The sequence below is a fragment of the Vollenhovia emeryi genome, unplaced genomic scaffold (assembly GCF_000949405.1).
Source record: "Vollenhovia emeryi isolate VEMERY1.0 unplaced genomic scaffold, V.emery_V1.0 DF939416.1, whole genome shotgun sequence".
Classification (NCBI taxonomy): Eukaryota; Metazoa; Arthropoda; class Insecta; order Hymenoptera; family Formicidae; genus Vollenhovia; species Vollenhovia emeryi.
Window position 1 is genome coordinate 5630 of NW_011966950.1, and position 12464 is coordinate 18093.

The 12464-nt window shown below is 43.7% G+C and overlaps 3 protein-coding genes across 4 annotated transcripts in view; 2 read left to right on the forward strand and 1 right to left on the reverse strand.

Moving 5' to 3' along the window:
* Positions 1–213: 213 nt before the first annotated feature.
* Positions 214–3915, forward strand: LOC105557795 (rab GTPase-binding effector protein 1). 2 transcript variants are annotated; one of them, XM_012005149.1, is made up of 8 exons: positions 214–733; positions 929–1036; positions 1125–1567; positions 1751–2247; positions 2465–2746; positions 2833–3052; positions 3199–3309; positions 3407–3915. In XM_012005149.1, the coding sequence occupies exons 1-8, from the start codon at positions 688–690 to the stop codon at positions 3572–3574; spliced, it is 1875 nt and encodes a 624-aa protein (XP_011860539.1). In that variant the 5' UTR covers positions 214–687; the 3' UTR covers positions 3575–3915. The 2 variants fall into 2 exon arrangements, with proteins under 2 accessions (XP_011860539.1, XP_011860540.1); XM_012005150.1 differs by having other exon boundaries at positions 1125–1555.
* A 775-nt stretch (positions 3916–4690) lies between these two features.
* LOC105557796 (amyloid protein-binding protein 2-like) lies at positions 4691–10767 on the reverse strand. The gene is made up of 9 exons (XM_012005152.1): positions 10481–10767; positions 9994–10107; positions 9213–9463; positions 7259–7438; positions 6622–6877; positions 6414–6538; positions 6071–6350; positions 5822–5987; positions 4691–5731 (listed from the first exon to the last, which is right to left on the reverse strand). Exons 1-9 carry the CDS (start codon positions 10622–10624, stop codon positions 5502–5504), a joined length of 1746 nt encoding a protein of 581 aa, XP_011860542.1. The 5' UTR covers positions 10625–10767; the 3' UTR covers positions 4691–5501.
* Positions 10768–10780: 13 nt separating this feature from the next.
* LOC105557798 (ras-related protein Rab-18-B) overlaps positions 10781–12464 on the forward strand; it is an 8033-nt gene continuing 6349 nt past the window's right edge. Inside the window, exon 1 of the mRNA XM_012005156.1 lies at positions 10781–11063. The gene's annotated coding sequence lies outside the window, so the exon portion shown is untranslated. The remainder of the gene's footprint in view (positions 11064–12464) is intronic.

Here is a 12464-nt window from a genome sequence, read left to right on the forward strand (position 1 = left end):
AACTGGGAACAACCAATGAAAATCTGCGTCTCTTTCGAAGATCGTCCTCGCCATTGGCTGTCGCTAGTTAGCGATACCGAAAAGCATCGATTGCAAGTTACAGAATTCCCGTACAGGTGCCAAACAACCGGAGGAAGAAGAAGATAGGAAAGAAGAAGAAGAAGAAGTAGTACCGTCACGGCCGCACTCTCTGCACTCCCTGCACCCCGCGAGGTAGACGGGTATAATTCGACTGGGTGTGATATTCTCGGTCGCGAAGGGAGAAGGACGCGGGTTCTCGCGTACGCGGAGGGTGCAGCCGGGAGGAGCGGAATCTCGCCGATTATATATAAGCAGCGGGGACGTATCGTTACGGCGAGTTGCATCGTTAGCCAGCGTTAGCGGAATCATCGGGGGACGCCAAGCGAGGTCGATCTCGCTTCTCGCCTCCGTGACCCGACGTCCGTGATCTTCGTCCTCGAGCGAGTCATCGTGTCCGCGCGCTGATCTCGCTCGAGTCGCTATGAGCCAGTGACACACCGCCTGGCCAGCGGCATGTCGTCGCCGTCGTCGTCGTCGCCATCGTCGTCGTCGAGAGGCGGCTACCAGTCCCGGTTGAGCTCCGAGATATGCTCTCAGAGTTCGCGTCCGTGGCAGTGACCCAGCCCGGCAAAATTGTCGCCCTCGTCCGCGCAAAGTGACCGAACGATGGAGAACCAGGACGATCATCGGGCGGTCAAAGCGAACGGAAACGGTACGTTCGTCGAGGCTTTTTATTAGTCCCTTGCTTTCGATTCTTGTCGGTGTCATTGGCGTCGACGCGCTGAGAAAGCATGAAAAAAACACACCAAAAAAACGAAAACGAAACGCGCGATGATCGAGAGAGCCAAAGCTCTCCAAGCCTGTTTCGCGGTTTAATTTGATTAATAGAGTGTCTGTTACGATTCAGAGGATCCACGGGCGAAGATCAGCCGATTGGAGTCGGAGAACGTTAAGATGCGAGAGGAGTTTAATGTACAAAGGGCCAAGATGAAGGAGTTGTTTCTACAGAAAGAGGGTACGTAGCCGTTGCACGCGAGTTTCAGGCCGTGGGCGGCTCCTCGGCGGGTTAAACCGGGTCGAGAATCGAATGTGTTGTTTTGTAGAGGAATTGAAACGGAGGCTCGAGGAAAACGTGGGCCTGCAGAAGGAAAATCTGAGACTGAAAAACGAGCTGGACGAAGCCAAGAGCCAGCTAGTCGTCGCGGATCTCAAGGTACAGAACGACATAATGATAGAGAAGAGGAAGGCGCAGGAGGAGATCGCCTCCTTGCAGCAAGTCATACATGAGACCGTGGAGGAGTCCTCCTGCTCGAGGAAGCAGCTCGTCGGCGAGGTGTCCAAGCTGCAGCTGGCTCTTTCCAAGCTCCAGGAGGAGAACGCGCTGCTGAAGACGCAGTTGCCGCGCGACCCGCCGATGGACGGGCCGCAGATCTCGCTGTCGACGGTAAAGACAATAGCTAGGAAAGTGGTGTCGCAGCTGGGTGCGGACTCCCTGTCTCTGGGCCCCGACAATTTGGAGGAGAGCATGCGGAAGGTAAAAAAATATGTACGTAACTCTAAAGTCGCATGCCACATTCTGTAACCCTTTGTGTAAATAGGTGAATATCTTTCGCAGCGTTTAAGCAATACTAACGTCTCTCGTTGAACATACTAACGCCGACGCTTGCCTCACAGCAATGATAATATTTGTGGTATTTTTTGCCGCGATAAAAACTGTGTGATTTCATAGGCGCAGGAAGACGCGGAAGTCTTACGTTCGTTGGTTGTGCCGCTCGAGGAGGAGATCAAAGCTTTAAAGGAGAAACTGAGGTCGACCGACGACGAGTTGCAAAAGTACAAGGAAGTTCTGTTAAAGAGGCGGCAGCAGGAACCCGGTTCCTTCGAGCCGTCGTGTGATATGTGCGCAAACTACGAGGCGCAATTAGTTAAAGTAGAAGCGACTGCCAAGGATTTGGAGAAGCAGCTGTTGGACTTCCAACGTATGCTGCAAGCTCAAAAGGAGGATCTGGCCAAGGAGGTGGAGTTTCGCAAAGAGATGGAGGAGAAGTGGAACGAGAAGAAGGAAGAGCACAAAATCAAAGTTGCGGAGCTCACCGTCACCTCGCAGACGGCGCAGCAAAATTTGTTAGAGTTAAAGAAAACCTTCGAACAAATGCAGAGGAGCGTGTCGGAGGAACTTAGTAAATTGACACGGGGCAGAGAGGAAGTACAGAGACATCTCACTGCGTAAGATAATCCTTTCCTGTCGTTTGCCGAGTGGTGTCGTATACATAAAATTAAATTACATGTATAGAAATAAGAGAGTTAGTTGATATTGGATAAATGTTATTCGACCACAAATGGCTATAAATTTAATTAAAAACTTATTGCAAAAAATATTACTTCAGCCAAGATAGCGTTATAATATTGTATTATTGATAGAGCTTTGCTCAAAATTTTACAGGCTTCAGATGGAGAATGAGAATCTTGTGGGTAAACATAGTAAACATTCGCAGCAGCTTCAAAGTGAGAGTATCAACATGCCAAACACTGTTGAGGAACTGCATATAAGCCTTCTGAAAGTGCGCGAGGACTTAATTACAGCCAAAGTGGCTCAAGAGGTTGCGCAGGAGAAGGAGGAGACGTTACGCTATGAAGTCACTTTGTTAAGAGAACAAATGGAGCAGGAGAGTAGAGTTAAGGAACAAGACAACGCTGTATTAAAGAATGAAATAAGTGGATTGAGGTAAGCGACTATATACGTCGACCGTATATGTATACGACAATAAAATGATTGCGATTGTTAGTACAGTCCCTTTTCATACATTGTAGAGTGCAATTAGATAAATACGTGAGAGACCATCGTACACTCGCCGATAGAGAAGAGAAACTCGATCGGCTAGAGAAACAGCTGCAGGAAGTCCAAAAAGAGAAGAAGGATGTGGACTTGGCTATAACTGAATTACGACAAAGAGTCATGAGTCTACAGCAAGAATTAGATACCAGCGAGGCAGTGCAGAAAGACTTTGTTAGATTATCACAATCATTACAGGTAATAGGAACAAAATAAACAAGTGAACTCAAAGTTGTTGAGATATTAAGTCGATTTGAAATTGTTGCAAAAATCTGTAGATAAAAGATAGCTGTAAACTACGAGTAGAACTGTGATATGTTTACAAAATAACATCGTTTTCACAGGTGCAACTGGAAAGGATTAGGCAGGCAGGTAGTGAAGTGAGATGGCAACACGAAGAGGATGTCGAAGAATGTCCTAGTTGCCATACAGCGTTCTCAGTCACCAAAAAGAAGGTAAGTTGAAGAGGCGCGAGGCAAATTGTTGCTACGCTCCACATAAGAAAAAAAAAGAGAAAAAGAAACGGAATTAAAGAGGTTTAACATCGTGCAGGTACATTGCCGTCACTGTGGCCATATATTTTGTCAATCTTGCCTCTCGCACGTCGTGAATAGTGGGCCGAAACAAAGACCATCCAGAGTCTGTGATGTTTGTCATACTTTATTAGTGCAAGATACCGCACCATACTTCAGCCAAGAACCTCCGCATACACCTGATTAAATGTTCTAAAGTTATGGGATTCTAACGCAATTTAACGAGATGTGCAATATCAGTTCGGTAATGTGCTGATTAGTATGTCTCAAAAGTATACCGATCACAAGGTGACTAACGATGACTCTCCCTTTTTTTGTAGAGTGAGAGAGTGAGAGAGAGAGTGAGAGTGCGAGAGCGAGAGAATTAGAAATGTTGATAGCGTAAAGATGGAATTTAGATAAGATTCCTATTACCTGAGAACCGGAGTGATACAAGAGATATCGTGTAAATATAAAGTTATGTACTACCTAATGGTTACTGTAATTTAAACAGATTAAAGCTTTTGAGTGTATGTGAGTTATTCAGAAGGATCGTGAGTATTTATATTACATTGTCTTATCTTCATTTAATTACAAATTCTCGGATGTTCAGTTAAAAATTTTGCAAGCCAGTGAAAAGAGAAACGGATAATTTTTCGACGAAAACGTTTTTTTTGTTTACTAAGTTTTTCCCGTATCTTTGTTTTTTTATGTAAAAGAGAAGCAATTAAATTGATACTTTTAACTGTTGATGAAAAATAGAATGTACAGTTATTTATGTTATGACCACTAGCTTTAATACAATCATTAATGATGTAATGACAATGCGAGGGCAATAAGAGCTCGAGGTGCAGCTGACAGCGTGTAATCTATTTAGATCCCCAGAAATCAATTTAAAAAGTATACGCTATAAATAGATTATACATCATCAACTATACCTTGAGTGCCTGTTACCGTCATATTGTTTGAATTTGTCAAAGAGGCTTTACTATCTATTCAATTATACAAGTTTACAGTGAATGAGTACTAGCTTATCGTTCGATAAACATCCAAAGTGCCTGAATGAATTTTTAAGGTTGAAATGATATAAATCTGCAAAAACTCTTGTAAATAAGTGATGAGAATTTGAAAAATTTATCGAAATATCTCTAGTGCAGTTGAGGGACACGCGCGCGTGTATAGTTTTTAGTTATTTATATCCATTATGATATTCATACAGGAACAAAATGCTTAACAAAAAGTTTTTAGGATGTATCTAGGATGTATTTTTAAATTTAGACGTCAGATTTTACGAGGTGAGAAGGTAACTTCATACAGCAAGGCATCCGTTCAACAAATTGTTCACCGAGTTTTAATAGCTTTAATACCTATCTCTTTAACTACATTACTGTTATAAACACAGGCGCATGTATTTCGAATATTTTTTTTGTTACTTAAAAATTATGCGATGCGTGAGAACCTACGATCATTGTAATCTTGAGATGAACAGTGAATTAAACATATTATAAATGCGTTCGATAAGCAATCGTAACAAAACAAAATATATATTTTATATGAAAACCTGAGCAACTCTCTTTAAAAATTGGAGCCGTCAACGAATAGCGAATCGTAAAGTATAAAACATATATACACATCAGATTAAAACATTGGCAAATTTATATTAAAATGATATATATATATATATAAATACAAAATATTTAAAAAAGATATATTTTTTATACGTAAGAATTTTCAATACATCGAGATAAAACGAATGGATAAACATTGAGTCTAATATAATTCAACACAAGCACGGCAACTCAAGCTAAAAAAAAAGCCCTCAATGTTTATATTGCAGCATCGTGACTAATAAAAATAATTTATAAATTAATATTTTGCATAAATTTGAACTGATACCGCATTGATATATAAATTAACTCTTTGTGATAGTGACGCTACGCACGTGTTGTAAAATATCAACGTAAGACAGAATTATTTACTCGTACGACCAGATCAGTGATTTAAAAATTCCTAATGCGAGTTACAACTGTTTTTTTTCCTTTTTCCTACTTTGGCCCAAAAATGTCTTTTAATCAGCAAGTTGCTCGATAACATACAATGACATAAAATTTGAATTAGACACACTTATTGATATATCACATGGAAAAGAACACATTCATTACGTTTGCGATTGGCTGTGGACGTTTTTGTACATCGATCGGTGGTTCCTCAGATTGAGCGTGTTTGTCTCTAAGCTCCTTCCAATGATTCAATATGTCCGTGTACTCCGATATCTTTTCGTAATCGTCTAACTTATTGTACACATGTAAAAGTCCTCGATAATCGTATTCTAAACCACTATAACCTTTTCCGAATAACTTCAAGCCTGTCGAGAACGAAATTTTGCGAAATATAATAACGCTTCGTGTCATGATGGACGCAATAAAAAAACAAACGCACATATACATATACTTACTGATTGCGATACTACGATGGTAAAGCTTTTCGGCATCTCTGTACCGGTTCATATGGAAATTGTATAACGAAGCTAAATGCCCTATACTCAAACCTACTTCGTAATCATCAAGTCCTAATAATTCTTCTTTAATATCAATAGCTTTCAGATGCATCGCTTCCGCTTCCTAGAGCGCATTAAACACACGAGAAATAATTAAATACAGCGTGCAAACGGATATATCGGTCTTTATCTTCTGCAGCGAGATACCTGAAACTTCCTCATACTCTGGTATAAGCGGCCCAAGTTCCCGTAGTGCTTTGCCGTTTGTACGTTCCTTTCGCCAAACGCGGTTTTCGACATCTCCAAAGCAGACAGGTGAAGACACTCGGACTTTAGCAAGAGATTCTGCTCCGACAATGGCGTGGAAGCGTTATCTATAGCGATCTCTTCAAGGATAAGTGCCTTTATTCTCCTAGCACTTGCGAGCATCAAATGATTCGGGGGTAAATGTCTCTCCATGATATCTATAGCTACTCCAGCGTGATCGCTGCAAAACAAGAGTTAATCGCACCGTACAACACACAAGCGAGATGCAATTCCAATCGATTACCTTGCATCGTCAAATCTGCCAGAGCTATATTCGTGTACGTAGAGAGCGTAAGCTAAGTCTTCGTGTGCCAGGGCAACATGAAGATTAGTCCTGCCGAAAATCGTTCTTCTAATATCTAACGCAGTCTGAAGCACAAGACAGAACAGTTTTTATAATTGTCTGCACACGGGAGATTGCGGAGAGAAATGAGATGTCTAGGAACAAGTACCTTGTATACAGTTACACTATTGCTGATGCTATCGAAGTTTAGTAAGAAAAATCCGTAATCGATGAGAACATCGCTATACTTTGGATGATCCGTATCGAATACTTCCCTCGCGAGGTATACGGCCTCCTTGATCAGTAAACCAGCTTTCTGGAACTCTCGCTTCACCACGCACGACTTCGCCGCCTGTCTCAGGACGTCGACGATGATCCCCGCGGGAAGCGACGGTTTCAATTGCCTTAACGCTTCTATGCTCCATCTAGATGGTGGATAGTATTAGTACACATGTATAAAACATGAGGAGAGAATAAACAGCTACGTCAGTGTCCATGTCTACCAATGTAGATTAATTTAAATTTTCACCTTTTTTAAAACTAGACTGGTAGAAATGGACACAAGTGGGAATCAACATAGTCAGATCTTACATTCAAGACTGTCTTGAGATCATCTTTAGATGCTCCGCAGCCAATACAATGTTCCGTACAGTATCTTTAGATAAATTCAAGACGGTCCTGAATGTAAGATCCGGCCGTAGTCTTTTTCGACTTCGACTCTCGTCCCAATGGTTTATAAGAAATCGATTAAAGAGCCAAGAGTTGGCGAAAGAGCTCGGGAAAGCAAATATTAGGTAAGCGTGCACCTGTAAGCTTCGTTGTATTCACTGCGTATATAGTATAGTACACTGAACTCTGCAAAAAGGGCAGCGTGATTGCTATTATTGTACTGCTTGCTCTTTAACTTTTCTATCATCTCCATGGCAAGGATGTAAGTCTCCTTAGCTCCGGCGAAGTCGCAGTACGCCGCTTGGGCATGTAACAGCCTAAAATGTGCCAACAAGACATACAATTCTTTTAATCGACGAAGCTACGACGCTAGAAATCTATTCGGTCCAAATTGGGTGACTAAGATAGCCGTCCAAAGCTGGTCTAAACATGTGTCGTATCGGTTAGTTTTCCATTCGGCACGTCCGTCTCGGATCGATTGTCCGATGTCACGCGCGATTTCCTATTATGCATCATTTCTCTTTGGGCGATTTCAATGATAAAAGAAGGCGGGTAACGGGCTGCTTGAGAACCAAGTGCTGTAGGTGGTACACAGAAATCAACACTTCGTTGTAGTTGTCAATATTGTATCTATGTCGATATTGATTTTAATGATGCAAGATTCGTTAGATTCCAAAGAATGCTTTCTTATACAAATCTACAAGTTCAATCATTTGTTCTCGTGATCACGCCACAATAGCAGACACGAAGCGATCGCTAGATGCGAAACAATATGACCGACAAAGTCACGATGAGCTTGTACTGTGTTGTCAGATCAAGGCAGGATCGGGAGAGAATAACGTTCCTGTTTAAAATAATAATATAATCGGATTACATGCAATTTCAATGTAAATAAATAAGTCTTAATGCAATGTAATTTGATCATATTCTATCTAATATTTTAAACAGGGATGTCCATATTGATGATCTTCTTTGGCGTTTTGACGAAATACCGACTTCAAATGGATCACGATCGTATCTACCCATACAGCACAAACCTTGCAGTTACATTGCAGCTACATTACAGCAATGTTGCAATATTGTAGCAATGTTATTGCAATGTAACTGCAAGTTTTGTGCTGTACGGGTATGTATCTTGATAGACACTCACACAGCACAGAAAGATTGCAGGAAGATAGCAGAAATGTTACATTGCAAGATTGCAATATTGCAGCAACATTGCTGGAGGATTGCAGCAACGTTGAAATGCCCGCCCTCAGAGAGATTGCAGTGCAACATTATAGCAATGTTGCGGTGCAATATTTTTGGAATAATTTGTCGTTGTTGTACATAAGCAGAGAATTTACTAATAACATATGCATCCGGGCTTTTTTCAATACACAGCAAGCTATTGCGAAGCAACCCAAGAAGATTATGTCGCTTCGCAATAGATGGAGATTGCGAGCGACACCGCACTGATCAGGTACTTAATAATTCGCGCGTTATTGGTATCAACGAAAATAACATTGTAAAATTCTCGTAATTAGAAAAATTTTTTAAATAGAAAATATAGTATTTTCATTATTTTTTAAACATTGCTGCAATATTGCTATCGAAAGCTTGTAATTTTATATCCCTGCAATGTCTCTGCAAGATTGCACTGCAATCTGCAAGATTGCGACGTTTCTGCAATGTAACTGCAACCATGTGTGCTGTATGGGGCAGGTGCGTAGACAATACGGTACCCTGTCCACACTTGGCCGTTCACGGCACGCAATCGCAATGCGATACGAAACATGTCTGGACCTAGATTAAGAATGTCAACTAGATAACTCGTGTACAGATACACGTGTGCACAAGTCGGAGGCTCGACTCTTGAATTCATTCGAAAGAGAAACGCATGCGAAGATTCTGCTCTTGCCGAAAGGTTGCAGGTCGATTGGCTGAAGGACAATACAAATAGCCAATCAACCCGCAACTTATCTGTAGGATTTTTCTTTCGAAGGAAACCAAGAGTCGGGACTCCCGGCGCGAAATACAGCTGTATCTTGATACCCCGATGTCAACTGGAAACGTAGTGACGTCAACTAAAACGTATGTCGACGCTCTTACTTGTGACAACAATCCAACGTTCTGCACCAATCCTTGGGGCTCTGATTGTGAGCCAGACATAGTTGCTTGCAGGAGAACAGCACCTCCTTGCTCTCAGAGTACCAGCCGGCGTCACTGAGAAACCCGCCGAGTCTCAAGCCTAGATTTATCAGTTTGTCCTGAGGCGAGGGACTGTCTTTCGCTTGAAAGTAGCACATGTTGTAACTGATGACCAGCTGCCGTGATATCTTTATCTTATGATCCATCGGGGCCTTCGATTATGGAAGTACGAAACAGTACAAAGTGTCGTCTCGATCGGCGAGACAAAAGTGCGATGGGTGGCGGGTCTTTCGGAGTGTCATCGACCAGAATCGGAGTCATCGGATCAACGCGTCTGGGATCAGCTTGTCAAACCACACGATGTTTGATTACTGACATATAAATACATGCGCATTTTCAGGCAGACACTAACAATAGACGCTGTGCAAAGCGTACTTGAGCTACGTTCGAAAACGTCACTCGAGTACCCCGGCGTATCATTTTATCCTTGTTTACCATTTGGCGAGCAGAGATAAAATGATACACCAAGGCACTCGGGCGACGTTTCCCGAACACACAGCCTTGGTACGCGGCTAGAACTGATCCCCGTTTAACATATGGAAAGAGAGGCCGGGCTAGAAGCCGAGATTGCAATCTTATCCGCTCCAGGCGAATATATTTCAGCGGAACTGATCGCCGACCAAGTTGATCCGAGTCCGGCTCGAGTCGCTCCCGCGGACCTGCGCACGCGACGCATGCTCACCTGGAATATTCTCAGGAGGTGCAGTCGGCGATTGGTGACCTTGAGCATCTTGGAGAAAGTCTCCAGATTGCTCAATTCCGTCCCCAATATACATAGTCTCCTCTCTCTGTACAGCTGAAAGAGATTCAGACCCATCAGGACTGGTGACGTTGCCGTTAAAGCGCGGACGGGGCGATAACAACTCGTAGTGGAGGGACCGCGAGAGCCGAGCGCCGAGGACGGCCAGATCCCCGGCGAGGAGCCGCGGGAGCGCGGACCGCGCGTCGCCGTCGCTATCGCGGTCGCGCGATCGAGAACAATGCCCGCGCCGTCCTGTCCCGTGCCGTCGAGGGTGACGGGACGGGAACGAGCTGCGGGGGACAAGCGCGACTGTCATTGCGCTCGCGATCGACTCGCTCGCTCGCTCCTCCCCCCTCCTCTTCCCCTCCCGTGTCCGTCGCCGTCGGGGACGACGACGACGACGACAGCTTGACGTGCCCTTAAGTACCTGATAGTAGATATCGAACCGCACGCTCTTGGGTAGATCGACGAGGTACGGCTTGTAGGTGCTGAACCTGTCGACCACCGCGGCCACGCACAACTGGTAGAGGCTCCGCGTGGAAAACAACCGTGGCTCGCGTCCATCGGCCATTTTCGCGAACGGCCTTTTTTTGATTAATCACCAACACAATCTCGGACGTTGTAACCGCGCGCACCGTCGCGCACCGCTGTGGGTGCCTACCGTCGTGGCGCGCGCGCGCGCGTGCGCGCGTGAATACCGTCGCGTCGCGTGTGTGCGGGGTGCGTTGCGCGCGAGTGCGTGACACTGGCGTGCCGTGCCGTGCCGTGCCGTGTGCGTGCGGAGGTGCTGTGCGTCGCGCGATCGGAGACGCCGTGCCGTGGCTTTCCTTTCGGAGCGGGTCCTTGGCGAGAGCGCCGCGTGGTGTACGCGCACCTCGAGTCAGCCGTTCTTCCGGGAGTTCCGGGTCGAATCGGGCTGCGGTTGAATCTAGAGGGTGTCCTGGACATCGCGCGCGCGCCCAGTTGCTCCTCTCGATGACAGCTCCCTCGACCTTCCCCCCAGTTGATTGGTACGTTGTTCAAACCGCGGAGTATTTAGGCGCCTTCAATTTCGCCAGCTGATTGGCTGGAGAGACGAATTGTGCTCGCGAGCTGTGTAAAGAGACTACTTGTATCGGCTTTGATTGTTCTCACTCTCTCTCTCTCTCTCGGGAGCTTTATTTCAACATTTTAATTTAGTGGCTCTAGCAGACAACGCGACGCGCGATTATCCAATCAACGTACAGGTTTGACGGGAAAGCGTACAGTTTTCCCATAAAGACCACAGTATAACCAGTAGGGGCACTCGTTCTTTTGTTTCACGTGTGCGCCGATCCGTACTGCGCATCCGACATGCTTCTATAATGACCAATCACAGGATTTTTGTACGCGTGTTGGTGCAAAGTCGGCGTGACATTGAAAAATTCGTAGTGTTAACGAATAAATACCTACATTGATACATTGGAGCAAATTTCCGTAACGTTGTATAAAATCAAACTATCGAATAATTAAACACTTTGGAAAGAACTTTGTTTAATCTTTAGAAATATTGCATTGAAAATTAAAAAATTGTTAAAAGATATCGATAGTAACATACAATACATATGTGACAAATATATACAGTTTCCCATACAGCGTAGATGGTTGCAGTTACATTGCAGAAACGTTGCAATCTTGCAGAGACATTGCAGGGATATAAAATTGCAAACTTTCGATAGCAATATTGCAGCAATGTTTCAAAAATACTAAAAATACTATATTTTCTATTTAAAAAATTTTCTAATTACGAGAATTTTATAATGTTATTTTCGTTGATGCCAATAATGCGCGAATTATTAAGTACCTGATCAGTGCGGTGTTGCTCGCAATCTCCATCTATTGCGAAGCGGCATAATCTCCTATAGGTTGCTTCGCAATAGCTTGCTGTGTATTGAAAAAGGCCCGGATGCATATGTAATTAGTAAATTCTCTGCTTATGTATAACAACAACAAATTATTCCAAAAATATTGCACCGCTACATTGCTACGAGGGGGATTCAAATGAAAACCTTAAAAGTGCAATAATTTTTTTATTGTAACAATTAGGAACAACTTATACATATCATTTTTCTACATAGTCTCCCTGACGTTCAATACAAGTTTTCCAACGCTTTGGAAGTACATAGATACCACGTTGAAAGAAATCTTTTGGTCGTGTCTGTAGCCAGTCGTGCACCGCGGTTTTCACCTCTTCGTCACTTCGGAAATGCTTACTTCCCATTGCTTCTTTGAGGGTGCCATTACATGGAGCGCGGAAACGCGGAAACGCGGAAGAGAATAGTAATTAGATTCCCGCGTTCCGTTCCGTCTGTTTTGATTGCTTTATATTACATGGAGCAGATTTTGAGCGGAAAAGCGGAACGGAAAATTATAAAATATTAATTTTGAACGAT

Bases quoted from the DNA above. Each gene is read 5' to 3' on its own strand.
- LOC105557796 (XM_012005152.1), bottom strand. From the start codon at position 10,624: ATGGCCGATGGACGCGAGCCACGGTTGTTTTCCACGCGGAGCCTCTAC. The intron at 6,539-6,621 runs GTACTTGTTCCT...CTTGTGCTTCAG, and splicing joins ATAGTGTAACTGTATACAAG to ACTGCGTTAGATATTAGAAG. The intron at 5,732-5,821 runs GTAAGTATATGT...CGTTCTCGACAG, and splicing joins CCATCGTAGTATCGCAATCA to GCTTGAAGTTATTCGGAAAA.
- LOC105557795 (XM_012005149.1), top strand. From the start codon at position 688: ATGGAGAACCAGGACGATCATCGGGCGGTCAAAGCGAACGGAAACG. The intron at 734-928 runs GTACGTTCGTCG...GTTACGATTCAG, and splicing joins GGTCAAAGCGAACGGAAACG to AGGATCCACGGGCGAAGATC. The intron at 1,568-1,750 runs GTACGTAACTCT...GTGATTTCATAG, and splicing joins TGCGGAAGGTAAAAAAATAT to GCGCAGGAAGACGCGGAAGT.